We start from the raw sequence: 27,506 nt of genomic DNA on the forward strand, positions 1-27,506 counted from the left end.
GTTCTTTATGTCAGCTTGTAGAGAAATTCAGAAGTCTGCAACTATGCCACATGCTTTTTAGAGAGCAGAAGAGAACTATTCAAAAGAGGAACTGAAAGACAAACCAGGGTGTTTGATGGGGCTGCTTTTTTTGAATTTTGAGCTCCTCACTGGCTAACCATATTAACAGATAAATCTATATTCCTTATTAGCAAACAGTTATACTTTTCAGTAAATTTGTAAAAGTCTGCAAATGTGTAGTATAGAAATAATTTTTATGGTCAGACCACAATAATTTTGTGGTTTCTTCCACTGTCAATACTATTATAAGGAAAAGTGCCTGTTTGCGGATGGGAAAAGGAGATTGGCCTAAATATAAATGAATGTTCACTGTCTTAGAGGTTTTACCTCTTTTGAGTTGATTTGAAGAAAAGGTCATAAATGTCTGCTTTTTTTTTTTCTCTCTGCAGGGGTTAAAGGAAAATTGATACATATTTCTTTTTTTTTTTTTTTTTTTTTTTTTTTGAGACGGAGTCTCGCTGTGTCTCCCAGGCTGGAGTGCAGTGGCGTGATCTCGGCTCACTGCAAGCTCCGCCTCCCGGGTTCACGCCATTCTCCCGCCTCAGCCTCCCAAGTAGCTGAGACTACAGGCGCCCGCCACTACGCCCGGCTAGTTTTTTGTATTTTTAGTAGAGACGGGGTTTCACCATGTTAGCCAGGATAGTCTCGATCTCCTGACCTCGTGATCCACCCGCCTCGGCCTCCCAAAGTGCTGGGATTACAGGCTTGAGCCACCGCGCCCGGCCGATACATATTTCTATACTCTAGTTTTTGTTTTCTGTATCTGAAATCTGCTATAGATGCTGGTAAAAACAAGATAAAGATGATTGTAGTCATGTAACTGGAAACTATAAAATATTGTTCCAAAATCTAGTTAGAAGTATACCAAGTCTTGAGGAGCAAGATTTGGTTTATTAATAATGTGCTGTGATTTCTTAGTTTCCTTACATTTTTGCAGTACGTATCTTTTGTGTGTGTGTGTGTGTGTGTGTGTGTGTGTGAGAGATGGAGTTTCGCTCTTGTTGCCCAGGCTAGAGTGCAATGGCACGATCTTGGCTAGGCGTGATCTTGGCTCACCACAACCTCCGCCTCCCGGGTTCAAGCAATTCTTGTTCCTCAATTTTCCGAGTAGCTGGGACTACAGGCATGCCACCTGGCTAATTCCTATATTTTTGGTAGAGACGGGATTCCACCATGTTGGCCAGTCTGGTTTCAAACTCCTGACCTCAGGTGATCTGCCTGCCTAGGCCTCTCAAAGTGCTGGGATTACAGGCATGAGCCACCGCGCCCAGCTTTGTCTACATTTCTAATTGTTTGTTGTAGATGGGATACCTAGAAGTGAAATTCTAGGGCCAAAGAGTGCTAACATTGTTAAGACTCTTGGCAGGAGCGAGGACCCCTCAGTTGACTTTATACTTTTTGTTATAGAATAAGATACAGTTAGACTTTATTTTGTTTGTGATTTGAGTATACAGTCTGCGAGTTGAATTTTTTTTGAGATGGAGTCTCGCTGTGTCACTCAGGCTGGACTGCAGTGGCCGGATCTCAGCTCACTGCAAGCTCCACCTCCCAGGTTCTCCTGCCTCAGCCTCCCAAGTAACTGGGACTACAGGTGCCCGCCACCTTGCCCGGCTAGTTTTTTGTATTTTTTAGTAGAGACGGGATTTCACCGGATTAGCCAGGATGGTCTCGATCTCCTGGCCTCGTGATCCTCCCGTCTTGGCCTCCCAAAGTGCTGGGATTACAGGCTTGAGCCACCGCGCCTGGCCGCAAGTTGAATTTTTTGGGGGGGAGGTGGGCAGGCTACTGAGAATTGACTCATGGCTTCATAGAAAAATTGTTTCTCTCTTCCCATTGCTTAATTCGTTCAGCAAATAAACACTTATATCCCAGGCTATACACTAGCTGTTGCAAGGAATATCTCTTAATGTCATTAGCCTTTTCCTCAGCTAAGCAAGCCATTCCCCACTTCATGCTATTTGTTATCCAGAGAATGGACCAAAGTGCTAAGCCTTTTGGGAGGTTACTTTTTGCCTAGTTGAAAGTATGGATTTTGATATGTGACTTGCCTGGTACCTCATATTTACTGACTACAAGTTGTGTAAATTCCTGCCTGTAGTTAAATACCTTAAGGTATTGCTATTTGGGTTTTCCAGAAAAATAGAACCAATAGGTAGATATATATAGAGAGATATTATGAGGAATTGGCTCATATGACTGTGGAGCCTGAGAAATCCCATAGCTCTGTTGTCTACAAGCTGGAGAACCTCTTGACATTATTGTCAACCTCTGATGTCACTTCCAGCTGGCTCTGCCCTCATCATTCCATTAAATTGTTATCTCTTGCTTGTAAGTCTAATGAGTCTTCTCAGTCTTTGTCATATCTTACTTTATCAGTAGCACTGAACTTTTATTAATTTTTTGTTTTCTTTTTTTTTTTTTTTTTTTTGAGACAGGGTCTCACTTTGATGCCCAGCCTGGAGTGCAGTGGCAGGATCTCGGCTCAGTGCAACCTCCGCCTCCAAGGTTCAAGCGATTCTCCTTCCTCAGCCTCCCGAGTAGCTGGGACTACAGGCATGCACCACCATGCCCAGCTAGTTTTTGTATTTTTAGTGGAGATGGGGTTTTACCATGTTGGCCATGCTAGTCTTGAACTCCTGACCTCAAGTGATCCACCCATCTCAGCCTCCCAAAGTGCTGGGATTACAGGCATGAGCCACCGTGCCCGGCCTGAGACAGGGTCTTGCTGTGTTTCCCAGGCTGGAGTGCAATGGCATGATTGCAGTTCACTGCAGCCTCAACTTCCTGGGCTCAAGCAATCCTCCCATCTCAGTGTCCTGAGTAGCTGGGATTACAGGTGTGTGCCACCCTGCCTAGCTAATTTTTAATTTTTTTTGTAGAAACAGGATCTCACTGTGATGCCCAGGCTAGTCTCAAACTCCTGGTTCAAGTGATCCAAAGTGCTGGGATTACAGGTGTGAGCCAAGGCACCTGTCCACTGAATATTCTTGACCACAGACTTATCTTGAAACACTTTCTCTCGTTTCTGTCTTTCCATACTGCTAGTTTTCTTCTCACTACTCAGTTGCTCCTTATCTCGTCTCTGTATTCCCCTTGCCCTTAAAACTTTTCCTTAGAGATCTCTCTTAGGCCCTGTCCCATCTCTTGCCCTTTTGTAATATTTCCTGGGTGACCTTATTTACTGCTGTAACTTCAGATACCAGTTATATGCTTATATGCTGATGACTACCAAGCCCTAATCATGCCGCCTTACTGGATATCTCCTTGTATAGTCCTGCAGGTTCATTAAATTTAACATCTTAAATTGGAACAAATCCAAAACTTCTCTGTGATCCTTATCGACCCAGTTGTTCCAGCTGGAAATCTGAGTGTTGCCCTTGTCCTTTTCTCTCACCTTCATTCTTTCTGTCTCAGTTCACATCTAATTAGTCATCAGATCTAGTCATTGCAGCCTTCTCACTCACTACTGAAACCTGTGTATTTGTTTAATGCCTTTTTTATATGTATGGCAGCTGAAAATGTAGTCCCATTGTGTGTCTTTTCCAGTAGCAGAAACCCATGTTACTGTCTTTTTCTTCAAGGAGACATATTTCTCTTAGATTAGATTATAGATTTGAGATGGAGAGCTATTAGTTATTGCCTTTTTGATTTTCTTATGCTTTTCAATGTTTTTTCAGAGTGCTGTGTTTTAGTAGGTATTGAGTAATTGTTTTGAGTTGAAAGGATTTGAAACTGTTAAAAGGTAGCTTAATTTAAAAACCTTTTATATATCTTAAGTCTCATAAAGAAAGGTTAAGAAATAAGTATGTTGCTGGGCACGGTGGCTCACGCCTGTAATCCTAGCACTTTGGGAGGCTGAAGCGGGCTGATCACGAAGTCAGGAGTTTGAGACCATCCTGACCGATATGGTGAAACCCCATCTCTACTAAAAATAGAAAAATTAGCCAAGCGTGGTGGCATGCACCTGTAATCCCAGCTACTTGGGAGGCTGAGGCAGGAGGATTGCTTGAACCCGGCAGGCGGAGGTTGTAGTGAGCCGAGATTGCACCACTGCACTCCAGCCTGGGCAACAGAGCGAGACTCCATCTCAAAAAAAAAAAAAGAGAAGTAAGTATGTTTTAGTAATGGAGATTAAAGAATTGAAGCAGTTATTATTAAGATGTTTAAGAGAAAATGAGTATCAAACTAAATATAGTAAAGATACTTGACAAAGTTTAATCAGTTATTTTTATAGACTATCAGCTTTCACTACTAATCCCAATTTCTTGAGCAGTGAAGTTTTTGGAGGATTGAAGAAGAAATTAACTTTCTTATAGCTTATTTTTCAGGGTATTAGTGTGTTTTGGACCATCACTTCTATTTTATAGAACACAAAATAGTATAAAATAATCAGATATGTGGTATGTTCCCACTTCAATAGCTAGATTTTATTCATATTGACACATTAAAATACTCTATAAAAATTTGCACATTTTATTTTATTTATTTTATTTATTGTTTTAGAGACGGGGTGGGTCTCCCTATGTTGCCCCGTCTGGTCTCAAACTCCTGGACTCAAGGAATTGTCCCACCTTGGCCTCCCAAAGTGTTGAGATTACAGGCATGAGGCACTACACCAGGCCCTAAAAATTCACACATTTTAGATAGGAGTAAAGCATGAGAGTTAGAGATACTGTATAGTAACTCAATTATAAGACGGTAGAAGAAAAGTGAACAAAAGATGTTCAGTCACAGAGCGCTTTTTATGCTGACCACCAGATGGCACAGTCATTCCACACCTGCTGGTTGCCTTGAATAGTGGCTATTTCTTGGGATACATGGAAAAGGGGAAGAATGAGGGAGGGACGTTGCAACTAGCTGTTCCAAAAAATAGGGTGTTTTCAAGTTGGTTCTTTGTAACCTGGAGACAGCTGTTTTATATAATAAAAACAGGCCAGCAGTTTACTTATTTGAATTTCTGGTTCTTTTGAAACTGACTTTGTGCTACTACCAAATAAACCATGTCAGTATCCTTATAGTTTTGGTTTTTTTGTTTTTTTTTTTCCAGAAAGCTAACTCTTTAGATATATGAGTCAACAAAATATTAATAGCATTAGAAAATTAAACACAGAACATTACTATGATGTGAAATATGAAGATACGCTTAGGGCCAGGTGCAGTGGCTCATACCTGTAATCCCAGCACTTTGGGAGGCGGAGGCAGGCTGATCACTCGAGGCTAGGAGTTTGAGACCAGCCTGACCAAGATGGCGAAACCCCATCTCTACTAAAAATACAAAAATTAGCTGGGCTTGGTAGCGGGTGCCTGTAGTCCCAGCTACTTGGCAGGCAGAGGCAGAAGAATCGCTTGAGCCCCAGAGGCAGAGGTTGCAGTGAGCTGAGATCACACCATTGCACTCCAGCCTAGACAAAAGAGCGAGACGCTGTCTCAATTTTAAAAAAAAGATACATGTGGGATCTTTTTAGCGATTGATGTTACTGAAATTGTACACTTTTAAAAATTTTTGGCTGATGCCTGTAATCCCAACACTTTGGGAAGCCAAAGCGGAAAGATCATTTGAGCCCAGGAGTTTGAGAGCAGCCTGGGCAACATAGTGAGACCCTTGTCCCCACAAAAAAATTTTAAAATTAGCTGGGCACAGTTGTACGTTCTTATAGTTTCTGCTACTCAGATGCTGAGGTAGGAGGGTCACTTGAGCTGACAAATGACTGATATAGATAACTTAGATATGACCAAAATGGGGCGTACCTTCAGTAGTATGAGAGTAGTGACTAAATAAAGATGATTTTTTTTCTTTTTTTTTTTGAGACGGAGTCTCGCTTTGTCGCTCAGGCTGGAGTGCAGTGGTGCGATCTTGGCTCACTGCAAGCTCCGCCTCCCGGGTTCATGCCATTCTCCTGCATCAGCCTCTGAGTAGCTGAGACTACAGGCACCCGCCACCACGCCCGGCTAATTTTTTGTATTTTTAGTAGAGATGGGGTTTCACCATGTTAGCCAGGATGGTCTCGATCTCCTGACCTCGTGATCCACCCGTCTCGGCCTCCCAAAGTCCTGGGATTACAGGCGTGAGCCACCGCGCGCGGCGGTGATGTATTTTATTTATTGCTTTGAAATAAAAATTTTGTTTTTCTCAGGTATAGATAAGTATATGTAAGGTTTTAAGAAAGTTTTGCCCCATAGTTCACACACATTTGAAGAATATATACAGTCTTAAAACCAGAGGAATTGAACTATAATTTAGTTGTGATGTTTTTTATTATATGCTAATGGCTATCACTTGACACTTATGTAGAAATGAAAGCTTGGTGTAGAGAACCTAGATTAAGGAGTAATTCCCCAAATGGTGAATTATGAAATATCTTGGCACTTTGAGAAAATATTTAGGTTGTATACTACCTTAAACCTGTTATGGATTGATGCAGAATGTAAGCATATATTCAGATTATGTAGCAACAGGACAGACTAGACAAAGAGTAAGTTTTTCTGGTGTTTGTTTTTGTTTTTGTTTTTGGTTATGATGGAGTCTCACTCTGCTGTCCAGGCTGGAATGCAGTGGTACAGTCTCGGCTCACTGCAACCTCTGTCTCCCGGGTTCAAGTGATTCTTCTGCCTCAGCCTCACAAGTAGCTGGGATTACAGGCACATGCCACCACGCCTGGCTAATTTTTTGTATTTTTAGTTGAGATGGGGGTTTCACCGTGTTAGCCAGACTGGTCTCGATCTCCTGACCTCAGGTGATCCACCTGCTCCAGCCTCCAAAAGTTCTGGGATTACAGGTTTGAGCCACCACGCTTGGCCAAGAATAAGTTTTTCGGGAAGCTGAGCTGTGTACTAAGTACCTAAAACAGAGGAGGAACTCTTTAGGGAATTTCTTTGAGGCAGAGTCTAGGGGCATTGGGTTTTCTATGGCGCCAAAGGGCTGCTTAAGCCTGAAGCCTGGGGAAGATAGGGGAGCCAAACGAAAAATATAGCTCTCTGCTTTTCTAAGTGATGTATCTCAAAAGAACTGAAATAAATAACTTGATTGTGACCTGGGCCGAAGTACAAGAACTAGCAGAAACCCAAGTGGCTGTATTTCTAGAGAAGAATTCTTTCCTCTAGTTGTGGGCTTTATTTATTATTATTTATTTATTTATTTATTGTATTTAATAAAGAGAGACAGGGTCTCATTATGTTGCCCAGGCTGGTTTCGAACTCCTGGGCTCAAGTGATCCTCCTGTCTTGATCTCCCAAAGTCTTGGGATTACTTGCGTGAGCCACTGCACTCAGCCCAATTTTTGTTTTTTTTTTTTTTTGGAGATGGAGTCTCACTCTGTCACCCTGGCTGGAGTGCAATGGTGAAATCTCAGCTCAGTGCAACCTCTACCTCCTGGGTTCAAGTGATTCTCCTGCCTTAGCCTCCCAAGTAGCTGGGACTACAGGCAAACACCACCACGCCTGGCTAATTTTTGTATTTTTAGTAGAGATGGGGTTTTGCCATGTTGACCAGGCTGGTCTCGAACTCCTGACCTCAAGTGATCCTCCTGCCTTGGCCTCCCAAAGTGCTGGGATTACAGGCTCGAGCCACAGTGCCCGGCCACCCCATTTATAATATAGTACTTATAGTATATTTGTTTTATGTTTAGGTAATTTTATATTTGTATAATGATTTTACATTTGGAATATTTATGATAATATATAATTTGTGAGGTATTGTACTTGTTTTGAGGAAATTGATGAAGTCCTATAGATATGAAATTTGGGAGATTAAATGCCTCTGTTGACCTATACATTTTACTTCTGAATAAAATTTGAGGCATTTATAAAGCATATATGTATCTGCAGCTATTTTGAAAATTGTACCATTATATTCCTGGGATTTCTTCTACTTTTTACTAACTTTGGCATTTTCTTTTTGAAACAGTGATCACATGGAAAATGTGTATGGCTATTTAATGAAGTATACCAACCTTGTCACTGGGTGGCAATACAGGTAAGTGTGATTATTTGTGTCACATCAGTCTCTCCTAAGAGACCAGAAATAGGGCCCGATAATTTTATATTTTGATATTACTTTAGGCAAGACATGGCTGGGAAACCTTTTAGAGAAGGATTTCCCACATTTTCTAAAAGTTTGGTGACTTCTTCTTAGACGGTGGGAAAAGTTCACATCTGTCCAAGTAGCAGCCTCTAAATGCCTCAGATGTCAGTATTAAATGAAGATTAGAATCACTTGTTCACCTGGCTTGGGCATTTTATACTTGGAGAAGTTAGGTTCCTAGGGGAAGAGAAATAGGGGTTTGGAGGCAGCAAACACATTTGTATTAGGTTCCCATCTTGTGCCAGATTCACAGCTTCTCTGGGATCTTGGCGAGGTTGAGGAACCAGTCACACAAGCTGTCAGGAAGCAGGAAAACCAGCTATCTCAAATACTTTGTAGAATTGGTAGTTGTGGGGCAGGCATATTAAGCTGGATCAAATTGTCTACCAAGTTCTATTATAGAACAGGCTAACATTTAGAATGCCATACTTCTCTAAACCCAAACATGAATTATTTTTTGTTTTTTGAGACAGAGTCTCACTCTGTCACCCAGCTGGAGTGCAATGGTACGATCTCGGCTCACTGCAACCTCTGCCTCTGGGGTTCAAGTGATTGTCCTGCCTCAGCCTCCTGAGTAGCTGGAATTACAGGCATGCGCCACCACGCCCGGCTCATTTTTGTATTTTTAGTAGAGACGGGGTTTCACCATGTTGGTCGGGCTGGTCTCAAATTCCTGACCTCAGGTGATCCACCCACCTCGGCCTCCCAAAGTGCTAGGATCACAGGCGTGAACCACCATGCCTGGCCACCCAACTTGAATTTTAAAAGGTTAAAACTTTTTAGTTAATTTTTATTTTATGTTAATTAATTTATTAGTTTATTTGAGACAGGGTCTTGCTCTGTTGCCCAGGCTGGAGTACAGTGGCATGATCTCAGCTCACTGTAACCTCCACCTTGGGCTCAAATCATCCTCCTGCCCCAACCTCCTAAGTAGCTGGAACTACAGGCATGCACCACCACACACAGCTAATTTTTGTATTTTTTTTTTTTTTGTAGAGACAGGGTTTTGCCATGTTGCCCAGACTGGTCTCGAACTCCTGGATTCAAGTGATCTCAACTCATCCAGCCCTTTTTTGAGTTACTTTTTTTTTTTTTTTTGAGATGGAGTCTTACTCTGTCACCTAGGCTGCAGTGCAGTGGCGCGATCTCACCTCACCGCAACCTCCACCTCCAGGGTTCAAGTGATTCTCCTGTCTCAGCCTCCCAAGTAGCTGGGATTACAGGTGCACACCACCTCACCCAGCTAGTTTTTTGTATTTTAGGAGAGACAGGGTTTCACTGTGTTGCCCAGGCTGGTCTCAAACTCCTGAGCTCAGGCAGTCTACCCACCTTGGCCTCCCAAAGTGCTGGGATTACAGGTGTGTGCCACCGTGTCCGGCCTAGCATTCCTTTTTTGTTTTTTTTTTTTTTTTTTTTTTTTTTTTTTTTTTTTTTTTTTGAGACGGAGTCTCGCTCTGTCGCCCAGGCTGGAGTGCAGTGGCCAGATCTCAGCTCACTGCAAGCTCCGCCTCCCGGGTTCCCGCCATTCTCCTGCCTCAGCCTCCCGAGTAGCTGGGACCACAGGCGCCGCCACCTCGCCCGGCTAATTTTTTGTGTTTTTAGTAGAGACGGGGTTTCGCCGTGTTAGCCAGGATGGTCTCGATCTCCTGACCTTGTGATCCGCCCGTCTCGGCCTCCCAAAGTGCTGGGATTACAGGCTTGAGCCACCGCGCCCGGCCGCATTCCTTTTTTAAAAGGGCCAGATGAGGTGGCTCATGCCTGTAATCCAAGCACTTTGGGAGGCCAAGGCAGGCAGATTGCCTGAAGTCAGGAGTTCGAGATCAGTCTGGCAAACATGGCAAAACTATCTCTACTAAAAATACAAAAATTAGCCGGGCATGGTGGTGGGTGCCTGTAATCCCAGGTACTTGGGAGGCTGAGGCATGAGAATCGCTTGAACCTGGGAGGTAGAGGTTGCAGTGAGCTGAAGTGGTGTCACTACACTCCAGCCTGGGCAACAGAGCATGACTCCATCTCAAAAAAAAAAAAAAAATTATCGTACTACTTAAATCGGAATTTCTGAAATGTATTTTTGAAACTAGTTAATCTAAAACCAAATCAGAATATTCTTAAGTGTATCAGTATTTCATCAAATTCTTTTCCAGAGTGTATCAGCATTTCATCATTTAGTTTCAAGGTCCTTATATTTCACCATCTCCAATTGCAGCTTTTTCATTTTTAAACAGGAGAAGTAATCTTTAGTTTTGACTTATTTAATGATACATTCACGAAGTCTTTTTTATCCTGTTATTCTCATTGTATATTTCACTGATTAAATCTTAAATCACAGCGCATATCTTGCCTAGTGTATCTTGCCTTAACCTCAGAGCTCATATTTTGATTTATTTCCAGTGAATTTTAAATAAAAATTTTCACTACCATTTGTCCTCTGGCAGTTTACCCTCTGTTAATGAATTCTGGGGAAAAATCTTTCTCTGAAAGGATGTGGTATCTCTGCTTCCTTTTGTGCATTAACTGATAGGCCTCTTACTTAATAAATGCCTCTCCCTCAGCTGAAGGGTTTATATCTTTTATTAAACTCATTCAGTTTTTTTTTTGAGACGGAGTTTTGGTCTTTTTGCCCAGGCTGGAGTGCAGTGCCTCTGTCTCAGTGCACTGCAACCTCTGCCTCCTGGGTTCAAGGGGTTCTCCTGCCTCAGCCTCCCAAGTAGCTGGGATTACAGACATGCACCACCACGCCTGGGTAATTTTGTATTTTTAGTGGAGATGGGGTTTCACCATGTTGGCCGGGCTGATCTTGAACTCCCGACCTCAGGTGATCTGCTCACTTCTGCCTCCCAAAGTGCTGGGATTACAGGTGTGAGCCACCGCGCCCGGCCTAACTCATTCAATTTTTAGTAGTCTTCACTGCTAGAAAATTCAGTCTAGTGTTTCCAAGTGCCTCTTGAAATGCTTTTAGATTTTATTGTTAAGAACAAAACCCTGAAATGTATAAGTGATTGAAGTTTGCTTTGCTTTAGTTTGCTGAGGGAAAATGTTTACAAATTATGGATTTTAAAAATTGTTACAGGTTTTTTGTTTTAAACAATGAAGCTGGGCTGTTGGAGTACTTTGTGAATGAACAGTCTAGAAATCAGAAACCTAGAGGAACTTTGCAGCTTGCAGGAGCTGTAATATCACCCAGTGATGAGGATTCTCATACCTTCACTGTAAACGCCGCCAGTGGAGAACAATATAAACTCAGAGGTATGACCGAGATATGAGAATTAATATTGTGATTTTCTTCTTTTTTTGAGAAGTTGGTGTATTACATGCTTTCATATGGGCTTTGGAAATAGAAACTACTGTCATCAGTGATGTAAATACAATATTCTGAACCTTGGAACTGCTTTGAGAATTTATGAAATCTGTTGTAATAAATAACTGTTTTCAAGTGCAATAATGTATGTTTGTTTAGGACTGGCCCCTCTAAAAAACTATGTAGGTGAAACTCTGATTACTGAAAATCTAGAAACATAGACTTTAAATGATTTTTTTAAATGTATTTCACCCCTTTACATGGTTTAGTTTACATGCCCTTTTTGCAGTTTTCAGTAACTAATGTACATTATTGGGATTTATTATAATGTCATTCATTAAAATAACATATAACTTCTGTTAAGATAAATTTAATGTGTGTAGAAGTTTTTTATTTAATAAATACACAAAGTATAATGGTAATCCTAAGTGAGCATGCTCCTGCAGATCTGAAAGTATTGATTATACATCAAATACTTAATAAAGGGGTTATTTCTTTAAATAAGAACCTATTTTTATGAATTACAACATGTCAGTCTCTCATCCTCACCTCACTGCATGTAATTTATCCTTTTTAATGAAGTAGCTATATCCATCTACTGTGTTCCCTAACAAAGTTGGTGCTTTGGCCTCTTTCCTGCCTCCCTCTAGTAAGGGAAGTTTGCTCTGGTAAGAGTAAGACCAGTATCTGCTTTTCAGTAATCTGATCTTCATACTGTAGGCGATTGTGTTCCAAAATAAATAAATATAAAATAACTTTCACATTATTTTAACAGCTACAGATGCAAAAGAGCGACAGCACTGGGTTAGCAGACTTCAGATATGTACACAACATCATACTGAAGCTATTGGAAAGGTATGTAGATTTTTATACAGTATTAATATACAAAAATGAGGAAGGAATATTTTTTATTTTTTGCCTTTTAAAATTGAGATACTATTCACATACTGTAAAATTCACCCTTTTAAAGTATATATGCATAATTCTGTGGTTTTTAGTATATTCACAAGGTGGTTCAACCATTGAAACTTTCTTTTTTTTTTTTTTTTTGAGACAGAGTCTTTCTCTGTGGCCCAGGCTAGAGTGCAGTGGTGTGATCTTGTCTCACTGCAACCTCCACCTCCCGGGGTCAAGTGATTCTCCTATCTCAGCCTCCCAAGTAGCTGGGACTACAGGCATGCATCAGCACACCCAGCTTATTTTTGTACTTTTAGTAAAGACAGGTTTCACCATGTTGGCCAGGCTGGCCTCGAACTCCTGACCTCAAGTGATCCGCCCACGTGGGCCTTCCAAAGTGCTGGGATTACAGGTGTGAGCCACTGCACCCAGCCGCATTGCAACTTTGTAATTTCAGAACATTTTCATCCCTCCTACAAAAACATAAAAAATCTGGAGCCACTAGCAGTCACTCCCTGTTCTCTCCTTCCCAATCCCCTAGCAAACTCTATTTTCTGTTCCACGGATTTGTCTATTCTGGGCATTTTATGTAAATTTGAACCATGTAATATGGGGTTTGTTGCATCTGGCTTCTTTGATTTAGCATGTTTTCAAGGTTTATCCATGTTGTTGCATGTATCAGTACTTTATTCCTTTATTCCTTTTTTAAGATTGAATAATATTTTATTATATAGATATACTATTTTTAATCCATCAGTTGGTGGACATTGGGTTATTTTCATTTTATAGACATTATGAATAGTGCTGCCATGAACACTTGTGTTCAAGTTTTTATGTGAACATATGATTTCATTTCTCTAGGGTATCTATCTGGGAGTAGAATTGCTGGATCATGTGATAGTTCTATGTTTAACTTTTTGAGGAACTGCCAAACTGTTTTCCAAAGCAGCCACAGTCTTTTACATTCCCATCAACAATATATGAGGGTTCTAATTTCTGTATATCCTTGCCAATACTTGTTACTGTCCTTTAAAAAAATTATTATGGTTATCTTAGTGGATACGAAGTGGAATCTTATTGTGGTTTTGATTTCATTTTCCTAATGACTAATCATGTTGAGCACCTTTTCATGTGCTTATTGGTTAGTCATTTGTATATCTTTTTTGGAGTGTTTTTAAAAATATTTTTCAAGGTGAAAGGAGAGTCTCATTACTTGAAATCTGAGGTTAGAGATGTCTAAAAGTAATATATGGGCATCATATTTAAAGGATTTCATACCTAGGTGATAACTTGTCTTTTACCATTTTTTTAAAAATCATTCTTCCTGTTGGTTTCCCCCAGAAGTGAATTTTTAAAAACTGTTTGTAATTTCGGCCTAAAACCTAGTCTTCAGGAAATCCAGCACAACAGCTTTTCTTATACCGTAAGGTTCTAGTCATTGTCAGTGAGAAAGTACTAGTTTGTATCAAAAGGTAGTTGGCATGTTACATTACGAAATGTAGTATATTGCTGAGTGCATTTTTTGTGTTAATCATGGTGTTTAAGGCCAGGTGCAGTGGCTCACGCCTATAATCCCAGCACTCCAGGAAGCTGAGGTGGGCAGATCACCTGAGATCAGGAGTTCAAGACCAGCCTGGCCAGCATGGCAAAACCCTGTCTCTACTGAAAATACAAAAATTAACTGGGCATGGTGGTACATGCCTGTAATCCCAGCTACTCAGGAGGCTGAGGCAGAGGAATCGCATGAATCCATGAAGTGGAGGTTGCAGTGAGCCAAGATCACGCCACTGCACTCAAGCCTGGGCGACAGAGTGAGACTTAGTCTCAAGAAGAAAAAAAAAGGCCAGGCGCAGTGGCTCACGCCTGTAATCCCAGCACTCTGGGAGGCCGAGGCAGGCGGATCAAGAGGTCAGGAGTTCGAGACCAGCCTGACATAGTGGCTGGTCTTAACATAGTGACCAGCCCTCCATAGTGAAACCCTGTCTCTACTAAAAAAAATACAAAAATTAGCCGGGCATGGTGGAGGGCACCTATAGTGTCCCAGCTACTCGGGAGGCTGAGGCAGGAGGATGGTGTGAACCCGGGAAGTGGAGGTTGCAACAAGCCAAGTCGTGCCACTGCAGTCCAGCCTGGGCGACAGAGTGAGACTCGGTCTCCAAAAGAAAAAGAAGTAAAAAAATAACGGTGTTTAAAAATCTGAAATTAGAAACTTTTTGTTATTCTAGTATTTGTTAAATGTGAAAGAATATTTTTTTGACAGGACAAAACTGGAAAATAATTTACTAAATAAATTATCAGTTTACTTTGGGATATGTAAAATGCTTAAACTTTGAGTATCTCAGATTTTATCATCTTCGGAAATGTTCTCATAGTCAATTCTGAAGTTAATTTAATTTTAAACGCTGCTTACTTGTAAGTCTTAAGTGTATGGTAATTTGATGGTTAGAGATCCTAAATTAAAGAAGAAAACAAAAGGAATGATTTTCTTTGTCTAACAGAATAATCCTCCTCTGAAGTCACGGAGCTTCTCACTTGCATCTAGTGGTAATTCTCCTATATCGCAGAGGAGACCAAGTCAAAATGCTATTTCTTTTTTTAATGTTGGACATTCCAAACTGCAATCAGTGAGCAAAAGAACTAATTTACCTCCAGACCATCTTGTGGAAGTCAGAGAAGTAAGTATGAATTAAAGTCAAGTTAAAATGCACAAAATGATCTTACCTGCTTGGTTTTGTCACAAAAAAACTTAAATACTGTTTGTGTCTTCAAGGGCCTTCATTGTTTCCCATCTAGTATGCTGAGATAATTTTTAAGTCATAAACATTCCCTGACTATATAGAGTGTCCTAAGTTTCCTCATGTCTGTCACGTACGAGGCACGTGGTCATTTTTCAAAAATCTGTATCTTTCAATTCTCAAGTAAAAGTACAGACTCCTTTTATGTAAATTTTATGGTCAAAAGGGTAATTAAGCCTAGTGGGAAGGCTATATAGCCAAACAAGTGATTCTTTAAAAAAACAGGCTGATAAAGGCCAGGCATGATGGCTCAAGCCTGTAATCTCAGCACTTTGGGAAGCCAAGGCAGGAGGATTGCTGGAGCCCAGGAGTTTGAGACCAGCCTGGGCAACAAAGCCAGACCCTGTCTCTAAAAAAAATTTTTTTTTTTTTAATTTTAGCTGGTAGTGGTGGTGGTGTGCACCTATAGTACCAGCTACTCTAGTGGCTGAGATGGGAGAACTCCTTAAGCCCGGGAGTTTAAGGTTGCAGTGAGCTATGATTGTGCCACAGCACTCCAGCCTGGGTAGCAGAGTGCATCCCTGTCTCAAAAAATAAAAAAACAAACAGTGGCGGAGCACGGTGTCTTATGCCTGTAATTCTAGCACTTGGGGAGGCTGAAACAGGAGGATCACCTGAGCCCAGGAGTTCGAGACCGGCCTGGGCAACATAGTGAGACCTCTCTCTGAAACAAAACAAACAAAAAACTTACATATATATAACTGATATATATATATAGAAACTGATATATATATATAGAACATTTCAAACATATACAATCATTAAATCCTTGATGTTGCCTTATATCACCATTTCTTTCTTTTAAACTGTATACCAAATAATTCTAGTTAATAGAACATGCACTATGTTAAGTTCTAAATATTAAGTTTTAAATATATACATAGAACATTTCAAACATATAGAATCATTAAATCCTTGATGTTGCCTTATATCACCATTTCTCTTTCTTTTAAACTGTGTACCAAATAATTGTAGTTAGTAAAGCATGCAGTTTGTTAAGTTCTAAATATTTCAGACATTACTTGCTGAATTAAATTTGGTAGAGCTTATAGGTATCTATGTAGTGAATTGGTGAAAACAGTATCATAAATCACACCCAAATGATTCAAGGTAGGAGGCTAGGAGAATGTAACTCTGTCAAGGTATTTAGGGTTGTGTTTATAGGTGAAGAAATTGATGTAGAGAGATGAAGTAACATGCTTGAGATACACAGACAGTAGCTTTTGATTCGCTTTCTAATTCTGTTATATAAACAAACAGTTACAAAAGACTCTTTTTAATAAAACTCTGTAATTTTAGTATTCATGACAATGGTATTCCATTTGTAGGTGAATGTCAGTGTTTGTCTTTTTTTTTTTTTTTTTTTTTTTGAGACAGTCTCGCTCTGTCACCCAGACTGGAGTGCAGTGGCGTGATCTTGGCTCATTGCAACCTTCGCCTCCCAGGTTCAAGTGATCCTCCCACCTCAGCCTCCCAAGCAGCTGGGACCACAGGCTCCTGCCACCACACCCAGCTAATTTTTGTGTTTTTAGTAGAAACGGGGTTTTGCCATGTTGGCCAGGCTGGTCTCACCTGACCTCAGGTGATCCGCCCACCTCAGCCTCCCAAAGTGCTGGGATTACAGGTGTGAACTACCATGCCCAGCTGGTGTTTGTCTTTTAAGGAAACCAAGATACTTCTACCTTTATTTAGTGTGGAGGAGAAGGAAACATTAAACATGATTAAGATTCAAGATACAGAATAAAGAAAAGCATTCAGGGGCAGTCTTATGTCATAGTGTATTCCTTAACCCTTAAAAACTAGGCAGCCATGAAATTCTTGGAGCTTTTCAGTCATGGCTAGCAATGGGAGTTTGAGGCGGGCTTCTGGGATGCTGGTAATGTTCTGTGTCTTGGTCTGGGTGTTAGTTATCTTGTATGTTTAGTTCATCAAAATTCATTAAGCCTATATACTTGTGATATGTATCTGTTTGTAGACTGTCAGTATACTTCAGTAAAAAGTTAGAAACAAGCAAAAAGCATATAATTGAAGTTGTCATGTATTATAGCACATTTTCAAGGAAAAGGGATGGTTTTGTATTTAAGATTTTATCTCTATAGAGGCCTTCTGCTTGACTGTACTTGGGTCTTTGTGACCTGATGTCCAAGACCATTGTCATATCTCTGTTAGCTTTTCAGTTGTGAAGACTTTAATCAACCTGCCCTTCTCTTTTCAACTCTAATGATTGTTTTGTTGTTCTCACTGGCTCAGTGGTAATACTGCCACACTCCAATGTTATGTGTCTTTAAATATACATTTCGTATCATTATAATAGCATGTTAATATTTAACATGTAACTCTGGCACTTGAGTGTAGAACGAATGAGTCCCTAAAGTTTCACAACCACCTCTTTGGGAAGGTCCAGCATTAACTTACAGAATTGACATAGTTTAATGGCAGTCTCTCCTTGAATTATGGCTCTAGAAATTATTCTAGGGTTTGGGTGGTAACCACAGTTTGGCACTCCCTGTGTCACTGCCACTCCCTCACCCCCACACATGCCAAAAAAAAAAAAAGTATTAGCTGAGCATCTGTGTCTTCACTAGGTTGGTATTTTTGCATTTAAGAACCCAACAAACTGTAAGATTAAGTCAAACTGTAAGATTATAACTACGTTAGGAATGTTTCTATATTCCAATGGAATAATTCTGTTTCTGAGAAAACAGTCCTTTTGGAATGTTTATATCATTTTTTGTCCTTCAGACAAATATTAAATACCTCCAGAACCAATTTGTCCTTTAAAATTTGGTTTATTGCTAATATAAAGTCATTATAATCTAGTCTCTGGAGGCATATTGTTTCCTAGTCTTTTTATTTATTTATTTATTTATTTGAGATGGAGTTTTGCTCTTGTTGCTCAGGCTGGAATGCAGTAGCGTGATCTTGGCTCACTATAACCTCTGCCTCCCAGGTTCAAGCAATTCTCCTGCCTCAGCCTCCCAAGTAGGTGGGATTACAGGCGCCCACCACCACGCCTGGATAATTTTTTCATTTTTAGTAGAGATGGGGTTTCACCACGTTGGCCAGACTGGTCTTGAACTCCTGACCTCAAGTGATCTGCCTGCCTTGGCCTCCCAAAGTGCTGGGATTACAGACATGAACCACTGCACCTGGCCAGCTTTTATTTTAAATGGGTTAAATTTATTAATATTTACCTTATTAGAAATTAAAACAGGAGTTAAAGTAACTTGTTAATTAAGAAAAAAATAAAAATTAATAAACCTACTACATGTTAGCATAAATAACATTGTTATGTCAAAGTTATCTTTACCAAAACAAAATCATTATTGAAAAGAGTGGATTGTTTTACATTTTTGCAGTCCCTTCAATGTCTGGCCTTACAGAACACAACAGAATTCTCATATCTGTTTCTATATGCAGTCTACTGTAGTATGTTGTTTTACTTGAACTACAGGATGAAAATTTCGCCATTCACAGATAATGTGTTTGGAAAAAAGAGAAACATTGTAATAGCCTTTTTAGATAATTGTGGCTATTCTTTGATACTATACCAAAACTTGACAACTGATAGTTTCTTAAATGTTAGATGCAGTGTGGAATCTAATACATTATCAGTGAACTTTTTGTATTTTGTTACATGAAAATCCATTGGTCTGTCCTGCACTTTGAATGGATCTTTAACCTAGCCATGATTTTGTAACACTGTGCATTCATTAGTCATTTTGGAGATATTAGTTTACAGAGTTATGCAGATCTTGCAAATATTGATCCATTTTATTATTATACAGTGAGTAAAATTCACATTTATTAACATCCCCAGTGTCATCAGAAAAGTATTGGGAGGCTGTCAGATATACCAAATAAGGTTGTCCGAAATTCTGATTTTCATTTTACAGCTCAAGTTTTGTAATTGGTAACAAATATTGTTGTTTTTTCGATAGCCTCATTTTATTCAATCTTGAGAAAATGTCTAACTCATTCCCCAAACCTGAATCTCCATAGTTTCTTTCTTTCTTTCACATCAGAATAGTAGTCCATGGAAACAAACAAACAAACAAACAAAAAACAGCTAATTCAGCTTACAAGTCAGTCACACAAGTGCTTTTTCTCTAGGCAACCTCTGTATATTGGTATGCAACAGAAGGCTTTATATGTACTTCCCACTTTTTATATAGAGAATTTTTTTAATGTGTACTTGAGTCAAGATGGAGTAAATTTAATGATTTTTACTGCTTTACAAAGACATTCTTAAGTAAATTGCCTTTTTTTTTTTTTTTTCTGTGAGCACATGGCAGGTAAAGAATATAGTGACCACTAGTGGGTTTGGAGTCACTGCCTTTTCACTATCGTTCCAGAAGTTTTACCCACCATTGCTTTTACGTCATTAATGCAGATGTCACCACAGTGAAAAAAAAGCAAATAACTTCTTTGAATTATTATAAAAAATAGTTTGACTTCACAGACTGTCTGAAAGGAGTCTCACAGGGGTCTCTGCAGAGCACACTTTGAGAATTACTGTTCTAGAATTATCCAATTCCAGGAGGGTGTGATGCAAAGATATAAATTGATGTGAGTTTGAAAGGAACATTTTAATCAAATCTATGGGTAAGTTTAGTGTTAGATTAGGCAGCAGTTTGTAAAAGCAGTTAACTCCTTTTTTTTTTTTTTTTTTTGAGACGGAGTTTTGCTCTTGTTGCCCAGGCTGGAGTACAATGGCATGATTTCGGCTTACTGCAACCTCCGCCTCCCAGGTTCAAGCAATTCTCCTGCCTCACCCTCCCAAATGGCTGGGATTACAGGCATGCTACAGTCATCCACCATGCCCTACTAATTTTGTATTTTTTTAGTAGAGACGGGGTTTCTTGATGTTGGCCAGGATGGTTTCGAATCCCTGACCTAAGGTGATCCACCCGCCTCGGCCTCCCAAAGTGCTGGGATTACAGGCGTGAGCCACCACACCCAGCCTAAAAGCAGTTAACTCTTGTGAGTAGTATCATATTGTCCTTTAAAATGAATTTATTACAAAAGCTTTACTTTATTAAAATCATCTGTTTCCTATTTACTCTTTCATAGTACTACTTATCAGTTCCCTTCTTTTTCAGTCCATGCTTCATGCCGGTACTATGCTATGCCCTGGGAGTAACTCAAATGACCAGTCTAGTAAGTGAGACAGAAACTTAAAACACAAGTAATTAAAATCACGATTCTAATTTGGTTTTCAGGCAAATTATATGCCACCTGAATGATATACTCTTATCACTACGATTGCCATTTCTAGCTACAAAACACAGGTTCACTGAGGTTTCAGCTTTCTTGAAGCTTTCTTTTTTTTTTTAAAGGACCTGGTTTTATAGTGTCAAGGAACAATCACTAAAACAGTTTCACAAATCACTTTTCCATTTCTTTGAATAGATTTGATTAGCTAATTTGTTTTGGAGAGAGCCATTACCAACTTTTAACATTTATGCTATAATTATATACTTTGCTTTAAAGCAGACTCGGCAAGTTATATATACACACACACACACACATATATATATGCACACACATATATATATACACACACACTATATATATCTTACTATCGATATATATCTTACTATATTTATATCTTGTAGTCTGCTTTAAAGTATGTGTGTGTATGTGTGTATATATACACACACACACACTTTGTATATGTAATATGTACATATTATATATATATAGTATTAGTCCATATTCACGCTGCTGATAAAGACATACCTGAGACTGGGTAATTTATACAGAAAAAGAGGTTTAATGGACATACAGTTCCAAATGGCTGGAGAGACCTCACAATCATGGTAGAAGGCAAGGAGGAGCAAGTCACGTCTTACATGGATCACAGCAGGCAAAGAGAAAGAGAGAAAACTTGTGTAGGGGAACTCCTCTTTATAAAACCATCAGATCTCCTGAGATTTATTCACTATCACGAGAACAGCATGGGAAAGACCTACCCTGATGATTCAGTTACCTCCCACTGGGTCCCTCCTACAACATGTGGGAATTCAAGACGAGATTTGGGTGGGGACACAGCCAAACCATATCATTCTGCCCTGGCCCCTCCCAAATCTCATCTCCTCGCATTTCAAAACCAATCATGCCTTCCCAACAGTCCCCCAAAGACTTAACTCATTTTAGCATTAACTCAGAAGTCCACAGTCCAAAGTCTCATCTGAGACAAGGCAAGTCCCTTCTGCCTATGAGCCTGTAAAATCAAAAGCAAGTTAGCTACTTCCTAGATATAATGGGAGTACAGGCCTTGGATAAATACAACCATTCCAAATGGGATAAAAAGGCCAAAACAAAGGGGCTACAGGCCCCATGCAAATCCAAAATCCAATAGGGCAGTCACATCTTAAAGCTCCAAAATGATCCCCTTTGACTCCACGTCACGCTGATACCAGAGGTGGGTTCCCATGGTCTTGGGCAGCTCTGCCCCTGTGGCTTTGCAGGGCATAGCCTCCCTCCCGGCTGCTTTCATGGGCTGGCATTGAGTGTCTGCGGCTTTTCCAGGCACATGGTACAGGCTGTTAGTGGATCTACCATTCTGAGTTTTGGAAGACAGCGGCCCTCTTCTCACAGCTCCACTCAGTGGTGCCCCAGTAGGGACTCGGTGTGGCGGCTCTGACCCCACATTTCCCTTCTGCACTACCCTAGCAGAGGTTCTCCATGACAGCTCCGCTCCTGCAGCAGGCCTCTGCCTGGGCATCCAGGTGTTTCCATACATCCTCTGAAATCTAGGCAGAGGTTCCCAAACCCCAATTCTTGACTTCTGTGCACTAGCAGGCTCAACACCACATGGAAGCTGCCAAGGCCTGAGACACCTGAAGCCTGTGAGACCACAGATGAGCTCTACGTTGACCTCCTTCAGCCATGGCTGGAGCACCTGGGACACAGGGCACCAAACGTCTAAGCTGCACACAGCATAGGGACCCTGGGCCCGGCCCATGAAACCACTTTTTCCTCCTAGGCCTCCGGGCCTGTGATGAGAGGGGTTGCCATGAAGACTTCTGACATGCCCTGGAGACATTTTCCCCGTTGTCTTGGGGGTTCACATTTGGCTCCTAGTTGCTTATGCAAATTTCTGCAGCCAGCTTGAATTTCTCCTCAGAAAATGGGATTTTCTTTTCTATTGTGTCATGAGGCTGCAAATTTTCTGAACTTTTATGCTCTGCTTCCCTTATAAAAATGAATACCTTTAACAACACCCAAGTTACCTCTTGAATGCTTTCCTGCTTAGAAATTTCTTCCACCAGATACCTAAATCATCTCTGTCAAGTTCAAAGTTTCACAAATCTCTAGGGTAGGGGCAAAATGCCACCAGTCTTTTTGCTAAAACCTAACAAGTCACCTTTGCTCCAGTTTCAACAAGTTCCTCAATTCCATCTGAGATCACCTCAGCCTGGACATTATTGTCCATATTGCTATCAGCATTTTGAGCAAAGCCATTCAACAAGTCTCTAGGGAGTTCCAAACTTTCCCACATTTTCCTGTCTTCTTCCGAGCCCTCCAAACTGTTCCAACCTCTGCCTATTACCCAGTTCCAAAGTCGCTTCCACATTTTCAGGTACCTTTTCAACAGCTTGCCACTTCTGGTACCAATTTACTGTATTAGTCCATATTTGTGCTCCTGATAAAGGCATACCAAAGACTGGGTAATTTATACAGAAAAAGAGATTGGATGGACTTACAGTTCCACATGGCTGGGGAGGCCTCACAGTCATGGCGGAAGTCAAGGAGGAGCAAGTCACGTCTTACATGGATGGCAGCAGGCAAAGAGAGAACTTGTGCAGGGGAACTCTTCTTTATACAACCATCAGATCTCGTGAGACTTACTCACTGTCATGAGAACAGCACGGGAAAGACCTGGCCCCATGATTCAGTTACCTCCCACTGGGTCTCTCCCACAACACACGGAAATTCAAGATGAGATTTGGGTGGGGTTGCAGCCAAACCATATCATATATGTATCTTTTTTGAGAGACAGTGTCTCATTGTTGCCAGGCTGGAGTGCATAGCTCACTGCAGCCTCCAACTCTTGAGCTCAAGCAGCCCTCCCCTCCCACCTCAGCCTCCCAAGTAGCTGGGATTACAGGCACACGCCACCACACACAGCTTATTTTTACCTTTTTTTTTTTTCCTAGAGATGGCATCTTGCTATGCTCCCCAGGATGGGCTTGAACTCCTGGCCTCAAGTGACCCTCCCACCCTGGCCTCCCAAAGATACAATTATATTTTAAATTTTATTTTTTCTAGCCAAGAACATTACTTTCTTAGACCACTTCTACCACCAATACTAGCAGGTGGCTCTTTTGGTCCTTCTACACAAAGAAGCATACTATTTTCTCTTTCAAGTATTTTTATATTGTGACTTCTGATTATGCTGTGAATGTCTTGAGATTTTTTTTTTCCTTTGTTAAACTTTTATTGGCTTATAACATACTATAGAAAACTACACAAATTACAAGTGTGCCTCTTGTAATTTCTGCATAATCACTTCCTGGATCAAGAAGTTAAATGTTATGAGCACCCTAGGGCCACTTCTATGTCCCTCATCACAACACCCTTCCTCACTATCCTGACTTTTAACACCATAAATTTATTTTGCCTATTTTTGATACTTCTAAAACTGGAGTCATATAGTATGTACTCCTTCGGGTATGGCTGCTTTTCAGTTCACAGTATGTGTTTGAGATTTATTTAGGATGTTGAGTGTAAATGTTCCTTTTCATTGCTATATAATATTTACTGTATGCTTATGCTATAATATTTTTTATCCCTTCTGGTGTTGATGGACCTGAGTTGCTGAACATATGCATGTATATATCTCTTGATTAGGTAGCTAAGAGTGTAATTGTTGGATCATAAATTATATTTACTTATGTCTAGCAGATATTGCCACACTGTATTTCACAGTGGTTCTACCTGTTCATAAGTTTGGATTAGTGGGAGTTGGTTCCTAAATTTGTATACAAAAACATTTATACACACACAAAGCACACTATATATGCATGTATAGATGTGTATATGTTAATAGATAGCATCATACCTACATACAGTTTGTCCTCTTATGAAACCTTTTTTTTTGGGACGGGTGAATGTTTGATCCTTAACTATGGTACATGTTTTCAGGGACTATTCCATATATGACACAGTGATTTGCTTAGTAGGATCATTTTGCACACCTTTTTCACTTGCCCCCTGGTGAGCCATATCAAAAATCACCTGGGCTGGGCACAGTGGCTCACGCCTGTAATCCCAGCACTTTGGGAGGCCACAGTGGGTGGATCGCTTGAGCCCAGGAGTTTGAGACCAGCGTGGGCATCATGGCAAAACGCTGTCTCTACTAAAAAATAATACAAAAAATTAGCCAGGCATGGTGGCACACACCTGTAGTTCCAGCTATCTGGGAGGCTGAGGTGAGAGCCTCAGAGGTCGGGAGGTCAAGGCTGCAGTGAGCCATGATTGCACCACTGCATTCCAGCCTAGGCGACAGAGTGAGACCCTATCTCAAAAAAAGGAAAAAAATATCACCTGGAACAGAGCCTCTGAAAGCTAAAAGAGTCTGTCCACTATGTAGAGTTTCTATGTGAATTAAGCTAGTGTCCAAAGGATGGTCCATTAGAGAACTTTCTGCTCACAACTGAAAGTCATTAAGCATAATAAATTCAGTTTTCCTCTAAAAAATTGGCTTGCTCATCATTATTACTCCATTGGTTCTGTTAGGAAAGCTGTACAATGCTCCTAATAAAAGCAGAGTGTATTAAAATCTTTTAAACTGAAAAGCTTGCATCCAGTACTCGGTCCAAAATCAGCGTAACAGGACCAGAAAGTTTGGTTAGGAAAGAGGAAGCAGGAAAGCCATTATGCACTCATAGTAGATTCAAATTGAGTCTGACCAAAGGTATAAAAAGTAACTGGTTGAGAGCCCAGACTGGAACTTAGTTTAACTTTGGAAGGAAGTATTTGATTCTCCTGTTAAGGATCTTCTAGAATCTTTCTGATAACTTGATGGCTTAATACTCTTTTTTTTTTTTTTTTTTTTTGAGATGGAGTCTTGCTCTGTCGCCCGGGCTGGAGTGCAGTGGCCGGATCTCAGCTCACTGCAAGCTCCGCCTCCCGGGTTTACGCCATTCTCCTGCCTCAGCCTCCCGAATAGCTGGGACTACAGGCGCCCGCCACCTCGCCCGGCTAGTTTTTTGTATTTTTTTTTAGTAGAGACGGGGTTTCACCGTGTTAGCCAGGATGGTCTCGATCTCCTGACCTCGTGATCCGCCCGCCTCGGCCTCCCAGAGTGCTGGGATTACAGGCTTGAGCCACCGCGCCCGGCCTCTTTTTTTTTTTTGAGACAGAGTCTCACTTTATCACCCAGGCTGGAATGCAATGGCTCTATCTTGGCTCACTGCAGCTCTGCCTCCCGGGTTCACGCCATTCTCCTGCCTCAGCCTCCGAGTAGCCGAGACTACAAGCGCCTGCCACTATGCTTGACTAATTTTTTGTATTTTTAGTAGAGACAGGGTTTCACCGTGTTAGCCAGGATGGTCTCGATCTCCTGACCTTGTGATCTGCCCACCTTGGCCTCCCAAAATGCTGGAATACTCTTAATAAAAAGTGCCAGGTCTTTTACATTTTGTTGCTTCCAAAGAAAAATTGCAGCTGCCTTAGATAACAATCTTTTGCCCAATTGATAAGCACCATTAAATGTTCATTAAATGAAAATAGCCAAACAAACTTTTAAAAAGCCTAATATGGCCCATTATGTCTTTTATTTTTTATTTATTTTTAATTTTGAAACAGGGTTTTACTCTTTCACCCAGGCTGCAGTTCAGTGGCGTGATCATGGCTCACTGCAGCCTCAACCTCCTGGGCTCAGGTGATCCTCCCATTTGAGCCTCCTGAGTAGATGGGACTACAGGCATGTGCCACCATGCCTGACTAATTTTTAAAATGTTGTGTAGAGATGGGGTCTTTCTATGTTGCCTAGGCTGGTCTTGAACTCCTGGGCTCAAGTTATCTTCCCACCTCAGCCTCCCAAAATGCTGGAATAACAGGTGTGAGCCACCGTGCCTGGCCTAGTGGGTCTTTAAAAATGGCTCAGAAGCTGAATCTGGTAATTAAAATGGCAACTGTATGTATACACGTTTTACAGAAATCATGAGTAGGACCCACAGAACTGTTTTTTCCTTAGATGATGTCTCATGCTGAAGGACAACAAAGAGATTTAATTAGACGAATTGAATGCCTTCCTACTTCTGGCCATCTTAGTTCCTTGGACCAGGATCTCTTAATGCTCAAAGCTACTTCCATGGCAACTATGAACTGCTTAAATGACTGCTTTCATATTCTCCAGTTACAGCACGCATCACATCAGAAGGGCTCATTGCCTTCAGGTAAGTTGTCGATTAAAGGTAGGGCTTCACAATGAAGGCCAACACACGGAAAGGACTGCATTTGTTGTAATTCTAATTTCAGAAAATCTTAAAAAAAGGAAAAGAAAACCAGAGCCTGTTGGTTTTTAATTATCCTGCTGATGTTATACAAATCCTTAATGACTGTGTCCTTTTCAGAATCTAAAATGATTTTAGGACTAATGTCTAATATCACTGAACATTCCTGAAGAGACCTCAAGCTCAACATGTCAAAAACTGAACTCAAAATGTGCATCTCCTATATTTCCATTAAAATTGGTGGCATCACTATCCATCTGTTCATCCAGTTGACCAAAGTAGAAACCTTTGCATTATTTTTTGAGTTTTGACTTAGTCCACTATCATTATTTTCATGTATATAAAAGTCTATCAGTCACTGTTCAGTTTGAAAAATAATGTGTAGCTAGGTAAGGTGGCTCATGCCTATAATCTCAGCTACTTCGGAGGCTGAGGCAGGAGGATCCCTGGAGCCCAGGAGTCCAAGGCTGCAGTAAGCTATGATCCCACAACTGCACTCCAGCCTGGGTGACAGAATGAGACCCCATTAAAAAAAAAAAAAAAAAAAAAAAAAAGTATATATATGTTCACTATTTGAGAATACCTATTTGTTGAAATTAATTGTGCTAGGGAAATGTTATTGCATGGTACTACAAAAATGAGTCTTTCTGTAAATAAGATGCTCATCACACTGTGTGAGCAATAACTTAATAATGCTAGTGATGGCTGTGACTTAATACCTTACATCTCATTGTTCTCTTATTTAACTAATTCACCTTACTCATAAAAGAAAGATATTTTAGAAAGGTAGAGTCTCTGCTCAGGAGACAGTTTCCCTTAGTCAGATGGATATAGGATGGACCTCATCCTCATGTGTGCCTAAATTCAACGATTCCAGCCAACAAACTGTTTTTAATGGCAATTATAGA

The 27,506-nt window shown here is 40.6% G+C and overlaps 1 protein-coding gene across 3 annotated transcripts in view; it reads left to right on the forward strand.

Moving 5' to 3' along the window:
- The window catches only part of OSBPL11 (oxysterol binding protein like 11), a 74,740-nt gene that overhangs the window by 9,155 nt on the left and 38,079 nt on the right, over window positions 1-27,506 (forward strand). For 2 of the 3 annotated variants that reach the window (XR_012431618.1, XM_005547923.4), the window contains exons 2-6: window positions 7,964-8,032; window positions 11,211-11,386; window positions 12,214-12,293; window positions 14,834-15,010; window positions 26,340-26,541. Coding sequence is in view for 2 of the 3 variants with exons in the window: in XM_005547923.4 (XP_005547980.3) it covers window positions 7,964-8,032; window positions 11,211-11,386; window positions 12,214-12,293; window positions 14,834-15,010; window positions 26,340-26,541 (704 nt within the window). In the remaining variant the exon portion in view is untranslated. The remainder of the gene's footprint in view (window positions 1-7,963; window positions 8,033-11,210; window positions 11,387-12,213; window positions 12,294-14,833; window positions 15,011-26,339; window positions 26,542-27,506) is intronic. The other variant, XM_045385533.2, reaches the window with a different exon arrangement.

The sequence above is a fragment of the Macaca fascicularis genome, chromosome 2 (genome assembly GCF_037993035.2).
Source record: "Macaca fascicularis isolate 582-1 chromosome 2, T2T-MFA8v1.1".
Classification (NCBI taxonomy): domain Eukaryota; kingdom Metazoa; phylum Chordata; class Mammalia; order Primates; family Cercopithecidae; genus Macaca; species Macaca fascicularis.